At 39.0% G+C, this 22,157-nt stretch overlaps 1 protein-coding gene across 2 annotated transcripts in view; it reads left to right on the top strand.

Annotated features, from left to right (window-relative positions):
* The first annotated feature begins 12,760 nt into the window (after nt 1–12,760).
* FAM199X (family with sequence similarity 199, X-linked) overlaps nt 12,761–22,157 on the top strand; it is a 28,850-nt gene continuing 19,453 nt past the window's right edge. For both annotated transcript variants that reach the window (XM_060002955.1, XM_060002954.1), the window contains exons 1-2: nt 12,761–13,258; nt 21,521–21,740. In XM_060002955.1, coding sequence (XP_059858938.1) covers nt 13,062–13,258; nt 21,521–21,740 — 417 coding nt within the window. In that variant the 5' untranslated portion in view covers nt 12,761–13,061. The remainder of the gene's footprint in view (nt 13,259–21,520; nt 21,741–22,157) is intronic.

The following is a 22,157-nucleotide window of genomic DNA, read 5'->3' as shown; positions in this document are numbered from 1 at the left end:
AAGGGATTTAAGCACGCTATTCCTTGGCTTCCTCATCTGTAGAATGGTTATGATAGTAGGTTGTAGTGAGAATTTTAAAAGTCACATGCAAGCAGCACCTAAAACATTGCCTAGCACAGAGTTAAGCGGTATATTGAAATAGAAATTATAATTATTGACGCTAATGGATATGTCTTCTTAGCTAAGACCTTCTCGCTGATAAATAATAAACAGCAATCATGGTTAACGTTTGAGCGTCTGTGGACCAGGTACTATGTTAAGTGCTTTACACCCATTTTTGTTGTTGTTGTTTAATCCTCATGATCATTGGCGGTAGTTGTAAGTACTGTCCTTCTCTCTCCTCTTTGTTTTTCTAAGCAGCTAAGAAAATTCAGGCCAGGAGCTTCCCTGGTGACGCAGTGGTTAAGAATCCACCTGCCAATGCAGGGGACACGGTTTCGAGCCCTGGTCCAGGAAGATCCCACATAACGCGGAATAACTAAGCCCGTGTGCCACAACTACAGAGCCTGCGTGCCACACCTACTGAGCCCGTGTGCCACAACTACTGAAGCCCGTGCACCTAGAGCCCGTGCTCCACAACAAGAGAAGCCACTGCAATGAGAAGCCAGTGCACTGCAATGAAGAGTAGCCCCTGCTTGCTGCAGCTAAAGAAAGCCCACGTGCAGCAACAAGGACTCAACACAGCCAAAAATTAATTAATTTTTTAAAAAGGAACATAAGGGTTCATATATCTTAAAAAAAAAAGAGAGAGAGAAAATTCAGGCCAGTGAGATAGCAGATAACTCAATAACTTGCCCACGGTCACAGAGCTAATAACAAATAGAGCCGAGACTTAAACTCAGAGATGTCTTGGCCCTTCTCAAATATCACTGAGAAAATGGCCATAAATTCTTTTGGAGTGTTCTTCTTTTCCCTAAGAGTTGCCTCAATATCCATGCAGGTCAGGAAGGCTAGGTTCTCTTCAGAGACAGAAGGGACAGCAGGCGATAAAGCAAGGGTCTCTCCTTTGGAGGCTGACAGCAAAGATGACTAAAATAGCAAGTCAGAGTGAGCTCAATTATTGTGCCCTATTGTGCCCCACAGGCCCCATTACTGCCCAAGGCCACCGGAGATAAAATGTGCAGGATCCGCAACTCACCCCATCAGTCTCTAAAACTTGGGTATTATAAAAGATTTTGCTTGTTTTAAGACATCACCAAGAGACTCTTTAATATACTATTCTGACTCCAGATAAAGTGGTAGTAATTTCCACATTAGCAGCAGGTAGAATAAGGTATTTCTACCTCAGCCCAGGAGCACAGGGAAATCTCCTCTTTCCCAGATAAAAACAAAAAAGGAATACCCTCCTTTCCCTCAGAGCCTACAGTACCCAGGGTCTTGTTACTCTTTCTCCACATTTTTCAGGAGAAACACTGGTGATGATAAAGGGACTGGTGAAGGAGAAGAAGGTAAGTCCCTAAATTTGCTGAAGGTAAACCAAGTACTGCTTTGTCCCCACTCCTGTACCACTTTTGTAGCTCCCTGACCTTCTTTACTCCTTTATGGCACTTCAGAACACATTACCCTGCACACCCAGGAAAGCCTCTGGGCTTGAATTGCAGAAGAATCAACTTGCCTTTCTCTCTTCACAACACCCAACAATAGCACACATGTCTGGGCTTGGTTTTCTACTTAAAGTGGGTCAACTGTACTCCAATAAATTTTTTTAAGTGGCTAAGTTTAAAAAGAAAAAGGAGAGATAGCATGAGAAAGCTTTTAACTTAATTTCCTCCATTATTTATAGTGTCAAACTATTAGAAAATGTCAGCATAAGGGTAAGGCTGAGAGAAGTCCAGTTCCAGAGGCCTGGTGCAAAGCAGAAGTGTTGACAGAGGGAAAACAAGCAGACAAGAGTGTCTCTAGGGCCAGTAGAAATAAACAAAGCAGAGAGGTTGGGTGCAGATCTCAGACACAAACAAGAGACCCTACCCTTACAGCTCCTTTCACCCTAAACCACATATCCCCATTCCAGAGACTTCATCTGCTTTAAATTCTCCCAACCAACTCTGTTCTTTCACTGCTGGGCATCTTGCCCTGATCACAGAAGCCACCACCAGCTGCTATTGCTTAGCAAAGAGAGTAGGTAAGGGGAGAGGATATTCCTAAATCGAATGTTAGAAAGGGAGATGTGTTCCCATCATCTCATCCCAGTTTTTCTCATAACATAATTTTAGAAAGTGTCATACATAGTTTGTGTTCAAGTTCTGCAGTACTTTCTGTGGTATTTTTCAGTTATATGTTTCTTAAGGGCTGATCTGGGGTCCTGATACACATATGACAGTGTTTCTATAGTGTACACACACTGCTGGTGCCCAGTTCAGGCCCCCTTTGCAAGGCAGATGGACGCACCCCCAGAAGCTGTGGGTGTTAGCAGCTAACTACACCCGCTTCCTTTTCTGGATAATTGTACTCTGCAGAATAAGAGCTTCAGTACTCTACAAGACTCCTACTCCCCACACACCCCTGCATCCTGCAGTCAATGACTGATGATGAGAGTACATAATGCCAGACTTTGCCTCAAGGTAGACCAATTTTGTGGTGCAAAATCTATCCCAGCACTCCTTGTGGGGTCAGGTTGAAGCTGGTTTCCAGCTGGCTTAAGTTTTTTCTCCCTGCTGTATCCTGCTTCCTTCACTCCCCTGCACTTGAGAGCACTCCCCTGATAAATCACATGAAGAACCCCCCTCCCCGCACCTCAGTCTCAGGCTTTGCTTCAGGCAACCCTCCCTAAGACTTTTTTTTTTTTAACTGAAATATAGTTGATTCACAATGTTGTGTTAGTTTGGTATACAGCAAAATGATTCAGATATATATAGATGTATATTCATTTTCATATTATTTTCCATTATGGCTTATTACAGGATATTGAATATAGTTCCCTGTGCTATACAGTAGGACCTTGTTGTTTATCCGTTTTATATCTAATAGTTTGTATCTGCTAATCCCAAATTCCTAATTTATCCCTCCCCCACCCCCTTTCCCTTTGGTAACCGTAAGTTTGTTTTCTGTGTCTTTGAGTCTCTCTCTGTTTTGTAAGTTCATTTGTATCATTTTTTTAGATTCCACATACAGCTCATATCATATATTTGTCTTTCTCTGTCTGACTTACTTCACTTAGTATGATAATCTCTAGTTCCATCCATGTTGCTGCAAATGGCATTATTTCATTCTTTTTTATGGCTGAGTAGTATTCCATTGTGTATATATACACCACATCTTTATCCATTCATCTGTCAATGGACATTTAGGTTGCTTCCATGTCTTGGCTATTGTTAAGTAGTGCTGCTGTGAACATTGGGGTGCATGTATCTTTTCAAATTAGAGTTTTCTCTGCATATGTGCCCAGGAGTGGGATTGCTGGATCATATGGCAACTCTATTTTTAGTTTTTTGAGCAACCTCTATATATACTGTTTTCCATAGTGGCTGTACCAATTTACATTCCTACCAACAGTGTAGGAGGGTTTCCTTTCCTAAGACTTTATTTTATCTCATGTTTATCAGAGGACTAAGCAAGCAAGGCCCTCTGTAGGCCCCCCATTGTAGGCAGAACAGTCGTAACCATCTCTGGGGAAGCCAGGGGTGAGTTAAGGTGCAACTAGATAGGGACCCTCAAATTAAACTTGGATACATGACCTAACAAATGAAAATGAGGCTCAGCCTATTCATAACATCTCTTGTCTTGCTGACATTAACAGACTACATTCACTGAAATTAGAATAAAAGTAAATTCTTTCATGCTTCATTGTAGTTCTCTTTCAATACAGAATCTGAAAAAAATCTTATAATTGTTAGAAAAAGCTATGTGACACTCCTTAAAAATTTGGTTAGATTGTAATTATTTTGTGATAGATATTCTTGCTCTAATAACACGCATCTTAAATTTATCAGTTGTTGGTTGTTTCATTTCTGTTAACTGTAAACCGTTACTGAAGATGGCCAAAGAACAAGCCCAAGGTTGGATACCCGATAAGGATGCTCTTATTAATCTAGAAGTGTTAAAAAAAAAACACGCCAGATTACCAGTTTGCAAATAATAAAAATATATCCTAATTTAATAATTCTGCTATGACTCAGAAGACATATTGGGGTCATTATTATAAACCTTGATCATAATATTGTAGAAGTATATAGGTATTGGTTGAGTAGGGTTCAGGTTGAAAAAGGGTTTAGGTTGAAAATGACCAGATTTTTAAAATTACATTTGCAGACATACAAAGTCCTTAACTTCTGGCATCACATTCAGTTTTTTTCCTCCAACACATAAATCCTATTATATATCCTTTGTAAAGCCACCCATACCAAAACAGTTAACTAAATATCACTCTTCTGGCTTAAAATAAAAGAGCCAAGGCAATTCTTTTCACTGGGATTATCCTCTCAATTAACTTCCATCTAAATTAAGACCTAAACATATCTGAAAACTTATTTCTGTATATTTGAATATATTCCTTTTAGTGTGACCTCTCATCATTAATTCCCTTTTTTATTTATTATTTTTATTTATTTACATGTATTTATTTGTATGTTATGTTATTATTTATTTCAATTCCTTTTTATTTGTTATTTAGCGAAATATATTGATTGTATCCTCCCTTGAAAAAAGTCAGGTTATGGAGGGTCTTTTAAGTGGTTGTTTTTGATTTGGTAACTGAAATAACCATTTCCTATTTCATAAGAATAAAATATCATTATTAAAAAATTTATACTAATCTGAGAAATATTGGTTGTTTCTGAAAAGCCCTTTCTACATTAGTCAAATAAATCTCAATGTTTATAGGTCTTATGTATTATTTTAGTTCTGTACAAGATTTTCAGTATAGCATAGGAAAGAATACTATTTTAACTTGCATAACACAGGTATACTGAAGAGGAGAGATGACTTTCCTAACTTGTAATAATGGTTAAATGAAGTCTTGGTAAGAGCAATTGAAGAATGGAGAATTACTCATTAAAAATTTTAAAGTGCTAAAACATTGGAATGGATAGAATTATACAGGGGAATAATATATCTTATTTCCTTTTCAGAAATAATAAGAAAATTATATGAGGGCAGATATGTACATTTTATTACAATAGTACCCTCTGTTGGTATTTCTCAAACATTTTCTGGCCACCAACCCTTAAGGGTTTCCATGATTGTATATGATTAATATCACATCATCCATTTCTAATAAAAAACATTTGCTAAGTCCTTCATCTTTCAACATTCACCAGTTTCACCACAAAAATTATATGAAATTTCAGTGTCACTGTTTGATCCAAAATGCCCATCTTTCCTGGCCTAGTTGACAGATACTCATATTCTAAAATCCCAGGCCAAGTGTCACTCCCTCTGTGAAGACCTTCCCAGTCTCCTTTTTCCTATGCAGAATTCATCCTTTCCTTAAATGTGCACTCATAGGTCTTTATACATACCTCTTTTAAACCTTACATCTTACTATATTATAATTATATGTTGTATCAATTAGCAATTGTGTTTGCCTGTCATTAAGAAACCCATTATTTTTCTATCACATAAAAGAAATCTGAAGGTAGGCAGTTCAATATTGTTACAGCAGCTCCTTTGATCTTTTTGCTGTGTTTTCCAAGCTCAAGCTCTGCCTTCCTAACTCAAAGTTTCCTCAGTGTAACAATATGGTTGCTGTAGTTCCAGCCATCACACCCGTGTCCTAGGCAAGAATGAGTAAAAAGGTAATGCCTCCCAGCTTAGCAACTTCATAAGCATCATCACTCCTCCTCCCCTACCCCAGTGCATGTATGTGCACACACACATACACATGGACAAAATTATGGAGCTTTCTAGGAAGCCCCACCCAACAACTTCCACCTATGTACCATTGACCTATATTTAGTCACATGGGCACCCCTATCTGAATGGAAGGCTGAGAAATTACATTATTTCCCATTTGGGTACATAGCCACCCCCCAACAAAACCACATTTTATCACTTAGAAAGAATGGGGAGAAAGGTATGTGATAGACAACTAGCAATCTCTGTCACATTTTTTTCACTTTTAAAAAAATCATATATGTTTCCTTACCTAGATTGTAAAATCTTGGATGGTTTAGAGTGTGTCATATTTATTTTGTATTTCCAGGGCCTAGCATAGTGCAAGACACTGTTCACTGTTTATTTCCTTCACCTACAATATGAAGGGTTATTCTATGTAATCTGCCTAGATAAAAAAGATTTCATGTTTTACCAGAATAATTTTCCGTGCTTTGTATTGACTTTATCATGTCCTTGATTATTTAAGAAAACAAAGTTTCCTCACTTATGAAAGAGCTAATGTTCTTGATAGTCATATTACTTCTGTTTATTTTTAAGTGCTTTATTGTTCCTTTCACATGAATAGCCAAATATTGTTTCTTTTCACCAACTCTCCTATTTTAAGTATCCAAATCTCCTGACTTTTGATTCTGTTTCCTTCCTAAGATTGACTCCTAAATGTAAAATGAAATAAAATAACTTTCAGGATATATTTTCTACCAGGCCCCTGGACAATCAAAAACTTGTTCTTTCACCTTAGAAAAAGATGCTAGAAACTATTATGTTTATTCAATATTACTATTGATGAGATGCATGGGAAGAGTTTTCTAATCAGAAGAGATGCTCAGCCTTCTCCAGGTTAAATTTGTATGGGCAAAATGTTATTAACATAAAAATTTCAAAATTGTATGCTAAATGGGAAGCACCTAGAGATTTCTCAAGGCCCTTGGTCTCCATGATGTTTCTATTTGTCAGAGTCCTGGTGATTCTTTGCCTGAGAATATTAGGCAATAGCAGTATAGCATGATCAGTTATAATTTCAGTTACTATTTTAAACTGCTTCTTGGCCACAACCTTCTTATTAATTTGAATCTAGCATCTTCAAGGCCAGTGGTTTTTAAATGAGGATGTGCATCAGACTTAACCTATGGATTTCCATTAAAATAAAGTTTTTTTGGTAACTACTCCAGATTTACTGAATCTCTTTAGTTGGTATTCTTGATATCCTGTCAATATATATTCTTCCTGTATGTTTGGTATGTTCATGGTATAGAATGTACATTATATCTCTATTATTACTTTTCTTACAGTTTTTTCCTCTAAAAAAACTATGTTCATCTCTTTTTGTAAATCATATGTAACATTTACTATCTGATGAAAATAAGCTCAATCATTATCCTTATAGATATTTTGTCTAAAACTTTGGGAATTGGCTTTATTATTGGGATTGTCTCTTATATCATACATTTTGGCCCATTGGTTTGTCTTCTAGGAAAAAGGATAAGCAGATAATTTAATTCAAGAAAGAAAAAAAGGGAGGGGGACTCTGACTAGAGAACTGAAGCCCTAACTACTTTTGGGGAATTCTGGATTTCTTTTTCCTCTCCTCAGACCTCTTAATTTCATGCTTTATAAGAGGCCCAGAAAGTAGAGGAAATCTTACATGCTGTGGTTCAGGGAATATCAAGCGATTTAGACAATGCCACTGCAGTGGGCTGAATGGTAACCCCCTGAAACATATTTCCACTTCCTAATCCATGAAATCTTTGAATATTACAATATATGGTAAGCAAAAAAAAATGATAAATTTAAGGATTTTGAGAGGAGACCTCATCCTAGATTATCCAGGTGGGCCCTACATCCAAAGACAAGTGTCATTATAAAAGTGAGGCAGAGGAAGATTTGACAGACACACAAAGAAGGCAGTGTGATGAAGGCAGATGTTGAAGAAATGAAGCTACAAGCGCATTAATGCCAGGGCAGCTACAAGAAGCTGAAAGAAGCAGGGAACCACTTCTCCCCTAGGGCCTCCAGAGTGAGTGTGGTCCTGCCAGATTTCAGATTTCTAGCCTTCACAACTGTGCAAGAATAAATTTCTGTTGTTTTAAGCCACCAAGTTTGTGGCAATTTGTTATAACAGCTTTAAGAAACTAATACAGCCACTAAGATGATAGAACTTCTTGCCTCAGAAGTTCATAAAATTGAGCAGGCCATGGTTCAGAATTGAACTGTCTTAGATATGATTGGCTTCTTGAGGGAGAATGTGAGCTACTTTAACAGTAGAATGTTGTGCTTACATCCCTGCAGACTTCTTTGAGATCTGTGATACTACTAAAAATCCAGGAAGTAAACCAAGAAATCAGAATTTGGGTAATCTGGAGAATGACCTCATAGCTGGTTCAGCAGACTCTTCAGATCAGGGATGGGATATATTCCCTTGGTTTAATATAGGCACTCTTGGCTCCTGACTGAGAAGTGTACCACAAACTCTGATCATAATCAAACATACAAAATCTGATCATAATCCTTCTTTTAGTATTCAGTATTGTTTGTTTTGCAGTTTCAGATTGATGATCTCCGTCACAGCTGTTGTTCCATCAAACAATTGAGCAAATGATTATATAGCAGAAAGAGCAGAAAAACCTGATACAGAGATATAAACCACTGTGGGAAACTTGGAGACTGGAACAACCATAGACAGAAACTTGACATATGATTGTGACACCTCAAGCAACAGTGAAAATCCAGAATGATCACACCTTAGACATTAATGATGTATTTAAGGAAAAACTGAGAGCCCAAACTAGCCCCACACTCAGCCTGGACTCTGAGAATCAAAACTATGCTTTACTGTCTATATTAATATAACTTTGCTGTTCCTCTGTCTTCATGAGCATCTCTTTATTTTCAGGACTGTCCTGCCCAGGCAAATGGTTTGATTGCTCATCCCAAGAACTTCCCCAGGATACAAGGTTAATATACAAAAGTGTCACTTTCCTGTATACCAGCAATGAACAAGTGGAATTTGAAATTAAAAACACAGTACTGGGGCTTCCCTGGTGGCGCGGTGGTTGGGAGTCCGCCTGCCGATGCAGGGGACACGGGTTCGTGCCCCGGTCCGGGAGGATCCCACATGCCGCGGAGCAGCTGGGCCCGTGGGCCATGGCCGCTGGGCCTGCGCGTCCAGAGCCTGTGCTCCGCAGCAGGAGAGGCCACGGCAGTGAGAGGTCCGTGTACCGCAAAAAAAAACCCAAAACAAAAACAAAAACAAAACCCCCCACAGTACTATTTACATTAGCACCCCCAAAATGAAATACTTAGGTGTAAATCTCACAAGATATATATAATATCTATTTAAGGAAAACTAAAATTCTAATGAAAGAAATCAAACATGAACTAAATAAATGGAGAGATGTTTCACATTCATGGACAGGAAGACTCAATATTGTCAAGATGTCAGTTCTTTCCAAATTGATCTATAGATTCAATGCAATCCCAATCAAAATCCCAACAAATTATTTTGTGGATATCGACAAACTGATTCTAAAGTTTATATGGAAAAGCAAAAGACCCAGAATAGCCAATGCAATGTTGAAGAAGAACAAAGTCAGAGAACTGACACTACCTGACCTGAAAACCTACTATAAAAGCTACAGTAATCAAAACAGTGTGGTATTGGCAAAAGACTAGACAAATAGATCAGTGGAACAGCACAAAGAGTCCCAGTTTAGACCCACATAAAATAATCTTTAACAAAGGTGTAAAGGCAGTACAATGGAGAAAAGATACCCTTTTCAGCAAATAGTGCTGGAACAACTGGACATCCACATGCAAAAAAATTAGTCTAGACACAGATTGTATACCCTTCATAAGAATTTCCCAAAAGACTCACCAATTCTTCACTGGAAAGCATCAACAAAGTTTGCACCCTAAGTTTCTCTGAATTTCTTACCTCAATTCTTGCCTTGCTGCTTCCACCACTCTTGGACTGTTGTATCATGATTCTGAATCCTAATTGAGTCTCCACACTGAAATCTCTACTTTAAACCAAACTTCCAATTTTAATGAATTCTATCCTTACCTCTTCCCTCTGAGACACTGCCAAATCTTTGTGGAATAGATGTGCTCCCTTGCTGTGATAAGTAATATCCTCAAGCTTTGTTTTTCAGGTTGTGTTGGTGATATTTGGGGAGCTGATTATATATATATATATATATATATATATATATAATATATATTATTATTTAATATATATAGATGTAGATATAGATGTAAATACATACACACTCATACGTTGCATCCATCAATCACATGAAAAAATTATAAGGGTTAGATCATAGATCATTGGGTCAAGTTCAATATTTTTCTATCCAATAATAACTACAACGATAAAGATTGGTTGGCAATTCTCAATCCTGTTCAGTCTCTCACAACCCTCTTGCAGTTCATCAACTATCTGGGTACTAAGTTATGCATCTGAGGAAGGTAGATCACTCCAGAGTTTCCTTCCAGGCCCAGACCCTCAAAGAAGGTAGGGAACTAATACATACATATTAGAATTATTCCATTCCATTATAATGGAAGGGAGGGACGAATTGGGTAAATGCATTCAGACTAGGTACACCCAAGGGACAAACCAAACAAATTGAAGTGGGGCAAGAAGGGAGGATGCACAACAGTTATCAACTCCTAGTGGCTAAGAGCATAGTAAAGATGTATTAGTACATAATTACCACGTATTTAAGTAAACATTACACACAGTGCGCATACTCTATGTACTGTCATTATATCACTGTTTCTCAGCTGAAAATTATATTCAAGGGAACTCTTAAAAGAAAAACATTCTCTCAGACCCAATCATTTATGTAAATTCTTTTTATACTACTATTTCTTAAATATAAACAAACAAAACTAAATATGAACTCTGCTGTTCATAAAGCTATTATACAAATTCAACACCAAAGTAAATTTACAAACTATGCACAAATAAAAAATAATGTTCATTTAATGTGATACATGATGTTTGCTGAGACAAAACTGCCCTTAGAAACCTGAACATACTACTGACTGGCCAGTGTGTGCTCTTGACCTTCAGCATGCTTGTATGTCTTGTGAGGACTCTCCTTTCCCATCACTTTCCTCTCGCAAACTACTGGAAAATCTTCATTTGTACAGTAAGCCATGAAGTAGGAGGTTCACCTCACTTATTTTCTCACTAGCTTATGACAAAGTAGTATTACCTTGTGCCAACTTGATTTTAAAAACAGACCCAAATACATGTCCAAATTATGTGGCAGCTGTTATCATTCAGTCATCCAGGTACTCCAGAATATGCTTGAAACTGGATGTAAAAGTAAGACATACTTGTAGAAAAACTCAGACTGTCATTGGATTCCAGTTTGAAAAACACTGTCCTATTAAAGTATGTGTACAAAATATATGTTTAAATTAGGCTATTTTGTTAGCTTCTTATTAAGACTTTCTGGTGCTATTACCTGAGTACCTACATTATAATGCAGCACTTGACTCTTGCTTCATTTGGACAATCAAGTCTCTTGTTTGTGGGGACTAAGCTATGGGCCATTCTATCTCACTAGTCCCAGGCCCCTGAGAATGGGTGCATTGGGACCGCAGTTCAAACCATCATCACTCTCACCTCTACAATCTCTAAATTAAGTTAAAGAAGACACACATACTCAACAGTTGGGTAAACAAATAACTGAAGCAAGATGTAAATTTTAAGGAGTGGTTGAGGAGTTGTTTTCATTATAAGTTGCATTGGTAGGACAAGGCACCGAGTTTAAGACTGTTTGGGGCTCGGGTGAAAACTCCCCACTTCTCCAACCCCCTTTCTCCTTCCCTTCCTCCTGCATTCTTTCACTGTTCCTCTTCTTTCCACCTACTTTAGTTCTATGCTTCCCTCAAAGTTCATTGTGATGTTTTCCCGTGAAGCTAAATATATTTTTTATTGAGAGATTATGTCCTTATCATTTTATATTAAAATGTTCTTCCTTTTATGAAATAGTAGGTAGTTTTAAAAATTGTCTTTGTTTGGCAAAATAAGTAATTGGCAATGTTGTGTTTTCCTCTATTTTTAAAAATTTTACACGTCCAAGATCTGGAACCACTGTCTAGAAAACAGAGAAAAGGGAAACAGGTAGGAAGAAAGAAAAGCATGTAAGTTGATTTAAGTTGAACAAGTTTAGCGCCATAATATATCTTCTACGGGAGCATTGGCAGAAATACCTAAGTCTCATTTGGGAGTCAGGGAAGGCTTCACAGAGGAGGTAACGTTTGAGCTGGGCTTTAAGGATTAGCAGTGGAGAAACAGCAGGGCATTCCAAGCAGAATGCATAATGCGTGCAAGAGCACAGAGCACAAAAGAACACTACGTGTCCAGCAACTCTAAGTAGCCTGGTGGCTGTTGCGCAGTTCTGGGGTTAGGTGATCAAGGGTGAAGCAGGGACTATTTCTTCCTACTTGGCCCACTTCCCCTGCAGGTCATTGCACAGTGCTGGGCACACACACTTCAGGAGCTCAATAATTACTTGTTGAATTGGGACAGGGTGATCGAGTGTGCTGGGAACCAGAGCCTCCGGATTCTTTCTCACGCACCGCAGTGTGACCTTGGCCAAGTCCCTTTTCTCAGGACTGCGGCTTGCTGCTTAGTAATCAGCCGAGGGTGAGAAAGCGGAGGAGGAGGTTGGCCTGAAGCGCCTGGCCTTTCCAGCGTCTGGAATCCCTGATTCGACGCGTGAAGGGCAGGGCGGGGCGGGGCGGAGCCGGAGGCGCGGGCTGCGGCGGGCGGAGATTCAGTTCCTCCTCCGCGCCAGCAGGGGGCAAAGGGAGCGGCTTCCCGCCGCCTTTCCCTTCCCTGCGGGTGTCGGGCAGACTGCTGCAGTTGCGAGCGGCGAGCGCAGTGGGCGGGCCGGGTGGCGGCGGCGGCGGCGGCGCTGCACTGACTGGGTTGGGCCGGGCAGCAGCGGCAGCGGCAGCGGCAGCGACGGCTGAGGTGGTTGCAGAGACCACTGAGGCGCTGAGTGGCCGGCAGGCGCCTGTAGCTTCGAGCAGCCCCTTCGTGCCGCCCGGCAGTCCCCGGGCAGCGGTGGGCCGCGGTGCGCAGCCTGCCAGGGAGCTGCGGCGGGCACACCCCGGCGGCGGCGACAGCGGACAGGTTAGAGTGGGGGCAGGGACGGTCGCGGGAGCAGCTGGGGGCCGGAGAGGGAGCCCGAGCCAGGCCATCTCCAACCATGTCCGACGAAGCGTCAGCCACCACTTCGTACGAGAAGTTTCTAACCCCTGAGGAGCCCTTCCCGCTTCTGGGACCCCCTCGCGGGGTGGGCACCTGCCCGAGCGAGGAGCCGGGCTGCCTGGACATCAGCGACTTCGGCTGCCAGCTCTCGTCTTGCCATCGCACGGATCCGCTCCACCGCTTCCACACCAACAGGTACAAACCTCCGCTGAGGGCAGGGGCAGACTGCCCACACCCCTGCTTCCAGCCGGAGAACGCCGGGTTCCCCCCATTCTGGCCCTCCGCCTCGGGTCTGCGTTTCCAGTCGCCCCCTCCCCCACCTTCCTCCGCCCAGCGCTCATTCCCGGGCTTCTTCCCTCTTCCCCTCCCCATTTCACCCCTGTCCTCCGATTTTCCTTTTGGCCGGCATTTTACTCTCTCTCTTTTCCCCCATTCATCTTCTGACCCAGCGACTCCTCCCTTCCCCCTCCCGCCCCATCTGTACCCTGCGAATCCCAAGCCCCAACCCTTGATTCTTAGATGCTTCCCTGTTTTCATTCACCCTCAAAAGTTTAACCCCTTCCATTTCCGGTACAATCCAATCCTCCATAGAGAGGATTTCGGATGGATCAAAATCAAAAGTCGATCTTTTTGAAAGGTGGCACTTTAAAAGCTAGAATCTTCCTTTTCCCAATTTTTAACCTGTCTCATAGCCCTATTTTCACCCCCCAACCCCTCATTTTTTTAGTGAAGCTCTAGGAAACCAGGCGATTCTTCTTTTTTTCTTTGCTCTATGAACTCTTTGCCCTAGCGCTTTAGGCCCTGCCAAAATGTATAAGCTTAAATCTGGAAGATTCCTTCCTGAAGCACATCCTTTGGTTTGCTCCCCCAGTGGAAGGATGCAGCGAAGCTTAGGATGGGCTTGCTTATACAAATTTATTCAGAGGGTGCATCCCCTAACTGGATTTATTGGAAGGTAGAATGTTCTGGAGAATTCTCTCATGCAGGCATTTGTGTTATATCAAATGTGGGGGATTTGAAGATGTTTTACACATACCCCAACCTATAACATAGGTGCATATTATATGTATATGTGTGTACACACACACACACACACACACACACACACACACACAGAGGCCTGGGGGGGTGGAGAACAAGGGAGGAGGGAGAGAGAGAGGGATTCAGCTATGGAAAATACTGGAGTTGAATTAAGGAGTCTAGTTCTGATTTCTGGTCCACTTTAAAATATGAACACGAACAAATCCTTCCACATTTTAATGACTTTTGCATGCTCCCCCCCAACCCCTTAAATCAATCTACAGAGTTACCAACCTTCTACCAAGTACAAGGAATATATAAAATATGATTCTTACCTAAAAGAAAGTTATAGTCTGGAAACAAGGTGTTACGATTAAATAATCATACAGAACATCGCTATAACACGTGTGAAAAGAAAACGGTAGTAAACTTGTTACAACTGTTCCAAGTCCTCATTGCAAAAATGAGGAAACTGAGGCCCAGAGAGAAAAGACTGTGCCCAAGTTAATAAAACCGAGTCAGGCAAAGCCAGGATTACTCCTTCGGAGCCAGTGATGAAACTTGGAACAGAACTAATGGCTCTAGTGTTATAAATGGTTGTTATGGTTTCTTAGACTAACTCACAGAAACCCATGATGTGACTATAGCATGAATGTAACATATTTATGAAATCAAGTGTGCTTAGAATTGTTTGCATTGGAAAATAAGGTAAAAGAATACTTATGCACATATTTGATGTTTTAAGTTTTGCAGCACTGGAATAAATCATATACACAGGAAAGTTAAATGATCTCAGAATTAGCCTGCTCTGATCATGAGGGCAAGGGAGTGGGGACAGAGGCTGAGGGTAAGTGCTGCCAAAATGTGTGGGGGTGATGGGGAGTGAAGCATGGTGAATAATACATTTCTTACAGCTTGTTCTGTTCTTTCTCCTCCTCCCAATTTTATCCTTGTGTTTTTCTACCCCTTGTCTTACAGACCTTGGTAGGGTCAACGTTGTTTTCCAGCATGAGGTGGTGAAGATAGAGGGGGAGGTTCTTGTTCAGCCCCAGTTTTCCCAAGTCAAGCATTTTTTCTAGTTACTGCCTGCTTTTTTAAACCGCCCTCTCCTACCCTACTTTTCACAAGGCTTGGAATGGTAGCAGGTCTAGTGTATCTTGCTCTGTACCCTCCTCAGCGGAGATAAGGGGAAGCGGAATTAGCAATTCTTACAGCAGGTGATGTTTCTGCCCTAGGCTACCTTGCTTTTTAAATCTTTTCTCCTTCTGGAACGTTCTGCCTTCTTACCCGCTCCTCAGGATGGCGTTTGAGAGGACCATATGCTTCCAGTCATTTCTTTTCAGGGAGAAGAAAACAGCTAAATCATGTATGTGGGCAAAGTTTAGTTTAGGGAGTTCTTTTATTTTGGAGTTGTATGGGTCACAGCACATTCACCAATTCAAGCAACAATCCAAAACAGAAATCAGATCTGAATAGTTGAGTTCTGATATCGTGCCTTGGGTTTAATCATTATAAAACAAGTTTCATTGAAAATAGAAAGCTTGTCAATGGGTAGGTACTTGATTTACCTTTATTTTGCTTCTTCCTTGTTACCTGATAACAAAACTATGGAGATTGTTTAAATAATGCTGTTGATAAGGGCCTTATGATGATGATGATTTTGTGTCTGCTCATTTACTGGACTCTGGGGTATCTATGCAGTCTTCGTTAATCAAGAGAGCCAAGGCACTATTACTTATGATTCCTAAGTTTGAATGTTCGTTGCGTTTAGAGTCACCTGTGACTTAGATTGGTGTGTCACTGGTCTAGGTTCAGTGGAAAATAAATTACATGAACATAGCCAGCTTCCTGAGAATTCACTTTTCTAGGAGTATCTTTTAGGATTTTATGACCAAGTTGGGTTTGTCTAGAATTTGGGGGGAATAAAATAAACGTCAGTAAGCCAAAAAAACTTAAAACTTATTTCATTTTTAATTGAAATATCAATATGGAATATATATATAGTTTTAAGGCTTTTTTTTAGTTTGGGGGACAGGATTTTTCTGGTGTAATTGTGGGTTTTCTCTTAGCATTTGTCCACGGTAACTTCCACTGTCATCAAAAAAGGATATCATTTAGCAAATTGAAAAAATATAATGATATTGGTAGGTCCTATAATTAAGTTGCGAGATGAAGGAGGTTAGTATGAACTAATCAGTGTGTTATTCTCTTCCTCTTTCAGGAGTGCATCAGTACTTTGACATTGAACAATTGTGAAAAGCATGTGGGAGGACAGTGCCTCACTTTTGTATACCCTATTGGCAGGATACAAAATGAACTATGTATTGTATAAAGCAGTTACTCAGTTCTGTGATTTCAGAGCCCCATTTTCAATCACCATTAACTAGAAAAAGCCCAAGACTACCGTGTGCCTTTTGTTCTACCCACAGTTTTCCTGTCTTGTTAGAGAATTAGAGGTGCAGAAGAGTTGTGAGTACAGGTGGGAGAATGACGTTTCATGAAGTGAGATATATTACAGAGGCAGGAGGAATTTGGTTTGGGGGCTTGTTGTGACAAATTGAGAATGGGGATCAGGCTTTGGGAAGTATTTAGGCTAGAAATGTCGATTTCTAGAACAGAGATTCCAGTAGTGTGATAGGAGTGGAACTGTGGGGTTACAGAGGCTGAGAGAATAGAAGACACTTTTCAATAAATTTAGCAGGGAAAGGAAGGAGAGATGTGGTAATTTGAAAAAAAAAAGTGAAGGTTTCTTCATTTGTTTTTTGCCTTGTTTATTTATTTATTTTCCAAGAACAGATGTTTTAGCTCCTTAGAAGCAGCCCACAGGAAAGAGAGAAATTGAAAATACAGGATCAGGTGGGATGACAGGAGATGGATGGGATTAACTCAGAAGGCCAAATGGAAAAATTAGCCTTAGAAATGACATGGAATGTTGTTTACTTCCCAGACTGTAGAGGGGGTAGGAGGGATGGGTAAGGATCCCAAGACAATGGAGGTCGCTGGGAGGAGAGTTGGAAATTTGAATGAGTAAGTAGGGGGGTTGTGTCATCTGCTCTAACTTGGGACCTTGATGGCCTGTTGGGCTCCAGAGGAGTAGCAGAAGTCAGGGTGGCTGTATGGGGATTCTGGCAGGGAGTCAGTGATGAATACAAAGAGGACTGTTAACTGAGAATAAATGGCATGGATTTGGAATGGCTTTCATCAACTTGACAGTAGGACTGTATTCCACAGTGCTCATTGCCTGGATTCTTATCCTGAGAGGTAATAGGTCTACCTGAGAGAGAAAGGGCTGCAGAAGAATGTATGTGGTGCACATGCTTTTCTTAATTTTAGAAAAATACCACTGAAAGCCCTTCATCTGTGTATTCTTGCTGAAAAGCCTTGCAGATAAATGTTCTTGGCTTTTTATTTTTAATTAAAATTTGGGCAGCAAGCCTAGTTATTGAGTTAAACCCCATTTCATGGATTCTTTTCAACATTTCTTTTAAAATATGGAGAAAGTCTCCTTTGTGAATAATTGCATGGTTATAGCTAGGATCTTAGTGTTAGGTAGTTTTCTCTTAGTGGAATAAGATGTAAGGGCTTTGTAAATTTGAAGAGTTCAGTGCTGAGCACACGTACACAGTGCTCTTCCATTACACATTTGAAACCAACAGAACAGTCTAAAAGCATCTCTTAAATTTCTGTTATAAAAGTTCATTATAGAAAATTGTCGGCATATACGAAACTATAAAGACCACTTATGATCCTTTTCACTAAAGATAACAGCTGTCAACATTTTGATGTTGTTAACCGTTTTTGTTTTTGTTTTTTGGCTGTGCCACATCGCTAGCAGGATCTTAGTTCCCTGACCAGGGATTAAACCCCCACCCCCGGAGTGGAAGCACCGAGTCCTAACCACTGGACCGCCAGGGAATTCCCTGTTGTTACTTTTAATGTTATTTCTTTGTACATACATAATTTTAAAAATCAGGATCCGGCTATATATATAATTTGTGACTAGGTTATTTGCAGTTACATTTTATTTTCTTTTTCAATAAATAGCCTGAAAATATGATTTTTAATGATTTTTAAAACACCATTATTCAGATATAGAGATATCATTTAATTATTCCCAGTGTTTTGGGGGCATTTGTTTTTCCTTTTTTTGCTATTGTAATATTGTTTGGACATGTTTGTATATACATCTTTTTTCCAAAATTCTATTTGGGGAAAGGAATAGATTCTTTTTTTTTTTTTTTTTTTTTTTTAACATCTTTATTGGGGTATAATTACTTTACAATGGTGTGTTAGTTTCTGCTTTATAACAAAGTGAATCAGTTATACATATACATATGTTCCCATATCTCTTCCCTCTTGCGTCTCCCTCCCTCCCACCCTCCCTATCCCACCCCTCCAGGCTGTCACAGAGCACCGAGCCAATATCCCCGTGCCATGCGGCTGCTTCCCTCTAGCTATCTACCTTACTACGTTTGTTAGTGTGTATATGTCCATGACTCTCTCTCGCCCCGTCACAGCTCACCCTTCCCCCTCCCCATAACCTCAAGTCCGTTCTCTAGGAGGTCTGCGTCTTTATTCCTGCCTTACCCCTAGGTTCTTCATGACACATTTTTTTTTTCTTAAATTCCATATATATGTGTTAGCGTACTGTATTTGTCTTTTTCGTTCTGACTTACTTCACTGTGTATGACAGACTCTTAGCAAGGCAATTACTGAGTCCAAAGGAATGAACCTTTTTAAAGCTCTTTGTATATACACTACCAAATTGCTTTTCAGAAAGATTATGCCAGTGCCAATTTAACATTCCCACCAGCAGTGGATGAAAGTACTTCCTACTTGGTTTTTATCTACCTTGTCTTAAAATAGTATTTGCATATTAGAAGATAATAGAATTTTTAAAAAACTCAAAGTACTAGTTTTCTATTTTGTAAATGATTGTTTCAAGTATGAGACCAATTTCCTTGCCACTGTTAATTTAAAAAAAAAAAGAAAAGAACAAGGAGCTAAGGCTTCTAAGAATACCCAGAACCTTGCAATATCTGTTATAAAGTTATAGATCTGGAAAACTGAGGAACATCCTGATTTTGCCCTAAGGTAAGAGCACAAAACCAAGCAAATTCCTGACTCCCTTGTCAGTGATGTAATGATTAGGTTATTAAATATGGCTTAGTTTTTAAAAAAGAGTCATTATTACTCATGAAGGGAAACACATTTCTACTAAGTTTTCGAAGCTAAAAAGAAATTCTTATTAAAAACAATTATCTAACAGCTTTTCCTAGTACACATGACACAGTGCTTTGGCACATTGAAGATGCTGACTAAATGTTTGTTGAGTGTGTGAAAGGACAGAACTTTCACTGTAATTGTCATTCACAGCTTTCTATTGCCTTATTGCATGACTGAGGCAATTTGGTTAATTCTACCAGGTTTGTTGATTTTTAAAAAATGAAGATACTGCTTACCTAGCAATCACGTGATGAAACTAGGTAATGTTACAAGGTATTCTAGGATTCTTAGGTGAGTTTTAGGTTTTTGCCTATTTATAAAAGTTTGTTGACTTCTGCTTTTATATTACTGAACTATAATAGTTTAGAGTGTGTGTGTGTTTCAGTACTTTAAAATACTTTACCTTTAGTACAAAGGAAAAGGTGCCATAAAATTGTCAGGATGCCCAAATTTTGTAAATCAAGAACTTTGGAATTAAGATTAGCTATATAAAATAAGAGGGGAAGTTTAAAAAATGAACACACGATTCAGGAAAAAACTGGATTTAATGAAAGGTGAGAAACAACCTAATGATAGGTAATAACAAGCTTTTATTCAGGAAGTCATTATTTTAGTACCTTATTAGTATCAGATATACTAAATCATGTCTTAAGGGTTAATTTCCCTAGGCTACTGCCAAAGCAATGAAGATTATCTCATTAATAATATAAAGCTAGTGGAAATTTATAAGAGAAAACAGATTTGTAGATTTCAAGATAAAAAAATTTAAAAAAAATATAACCCTGCAACAAATAATACAGACAAAATGTTAATATCCTTAACATATAAAGAACTCTAACAAAATCAACAAGGAAAATATTAACACCTAGTAAAATGCTGTAGCAAAATAGCTAATAATTATTTTTAATTTTGCTCTTGCCAGTAATCAAAGAAATAAAAATTGATATAAAAATGTTTTTCTCCTAACAGCTAGGTAAAATTTTTAAAAATGAAAATTTCGGTGCTGTTAAGGTTGTGGTGAAATGAGCACTTTTATGGACTGCTTTGGGGAGGGCAAATTAGTGCAGCCTTTTCGGAAAAGGCACTTGGCTAAGTATACTGTCACCCTTAGAAGTGTTCATATTCTTTGACTCAGTAATTTCCTTTCAAATAATCTATGTTGAGAGATTATATATATTTATATAAATAATTATAAACAAAACGGTTTCATCTCAGTATTATTTGTAATACCAAAAAAAGAATTGGAAACAGCCTGAGTACCTATTATTGAAGGAATAATGTTAAATAAATTATGATACATTGAATCAGTGGAATATTATATAGACATTAAAATGTTTTCAAGTAATATAGTTGTGTAAATGTTCAGTATATAATGTTACGTGAATAAAAGTAGGATACTAATATCTATCTACACACACGCACACACACACAATGCTGATTCTGTAAAAATGTACATATTCTTGTAGAAAAAAGTGCCAAAACATTATGGATCATTTATTGTTAGTTAGTGGAATTATTGGTCATTTTAGTCTTATTCATCACTCCTTTCTTGTTCCAGCATCTTTGCAATGATCCTGTATATCATTGATAGGTAAAAGTTATTTAAATATAAGAAACACTTTGAGCTTCTACCTGTGTACTTTGTTGGTGCTTTTCTCTGCCCTGCACTGGCTACTCTCTTCCTTTAATAATAATAGCTGCCATGTATTGAGCACATTTTATGTCTGCTGAGTGCTCTGTATGCATTCTCATATAATGTAAATAGTAACCGCGTTTTAAAGATGATGACCCAGACTTGGGGAGGATTTGTTTCGCTTCAGATCAAACAGCAGGCAAGTGACAGAGCAAGAATTTGAACTCACTCCGGCTCCAGTCAGACCGATAGGAAAGTAGAGAATAGTGTATTGAACCCCATATACCCATCATGCAGCTTCAACAATTACATATGGCAGTGTGCTTTATCTATACCCCGACTCATTCCTCAACCCCTTCCTTATAATTTTGAGACAAATATCAGACATATTCATTCATAAATATTTTAGTATGTATCTTTAAAAGATAAGAGCTCTTTTGAAAATAATCACAATATCATTGTCGTATCTAAAAATATGCTCATATTCCTCATAAATGTAATAATCATATCCTATTTGTATCTTAAAATTGTGTGGGTTCTGTAGTTTCTGTTGTGATTTCTTTTGTGTTGTTTTTAAGGTGGAACTTAACTTCCTGTGGAACAAGTGTGGCCAGCTCAGAATGCAGTGAGGAGCTGTTTTCATCAGTTTCTGTTGGAGATCAAGATGATTGCTATTCCCTATTAGATGATCAGGACTTCACGTCTTTTGATTTATTCCCTGAGGGGAGTGTCTGCAGTGATGTCTCTTCTTCTATTAGCACATACTGGGATTGGTCAGATAGCGAATTTGAATGGCAGGTAGGATTTTTTTTCTTATATTGCCATCATTACTCCATAAGTAGAAGTATGAATTTCTGTTTTGGTATTTTCATCTCTACCTCAAAGTAAATTTCTCCAATGTTTATTCAGTCCTGGAGATTCTCTGACAGCATTAAGAATTAGAAGAAATATGTATCCTTTATTTTTGCTAACGTACCTTTTAGGCGTCTCACGCTACAGATACCTTTTGTACATTTTCATGTAATTTAATTGTATAATGTTCCTATTATTATATATCATTAGTACCTTTGTGTGCATTAATCCAAGCAAATTTTCTCTTTACTGATAAATGGCCTTCATGTCCTTATAGGCACAATACCTTTACATCAAGGTCACGTTATGTATCTAAGATCACAAACCACTGCATAATACATAATTTTTCATTGTTATTAGGAA

This window comes from Delphinus delphis, chromosome X, assembly GCF_949987515.2.
Source record: "Delphinus delphis chromosome X, mDelDel1.2, whole genome shotgun sequence".
Lineage (NCBI taxonomy): Eukaryota > Metazoa > Chordata > Mammalia > Artiodactyla > Delphinidae > Delphinus > Delphinus delphis.
The sequence above is the reverse complement of the archived record's forward strand: the minus strand, read 5'-3'. Positions and strand labels throughout refer to the sequence as shown.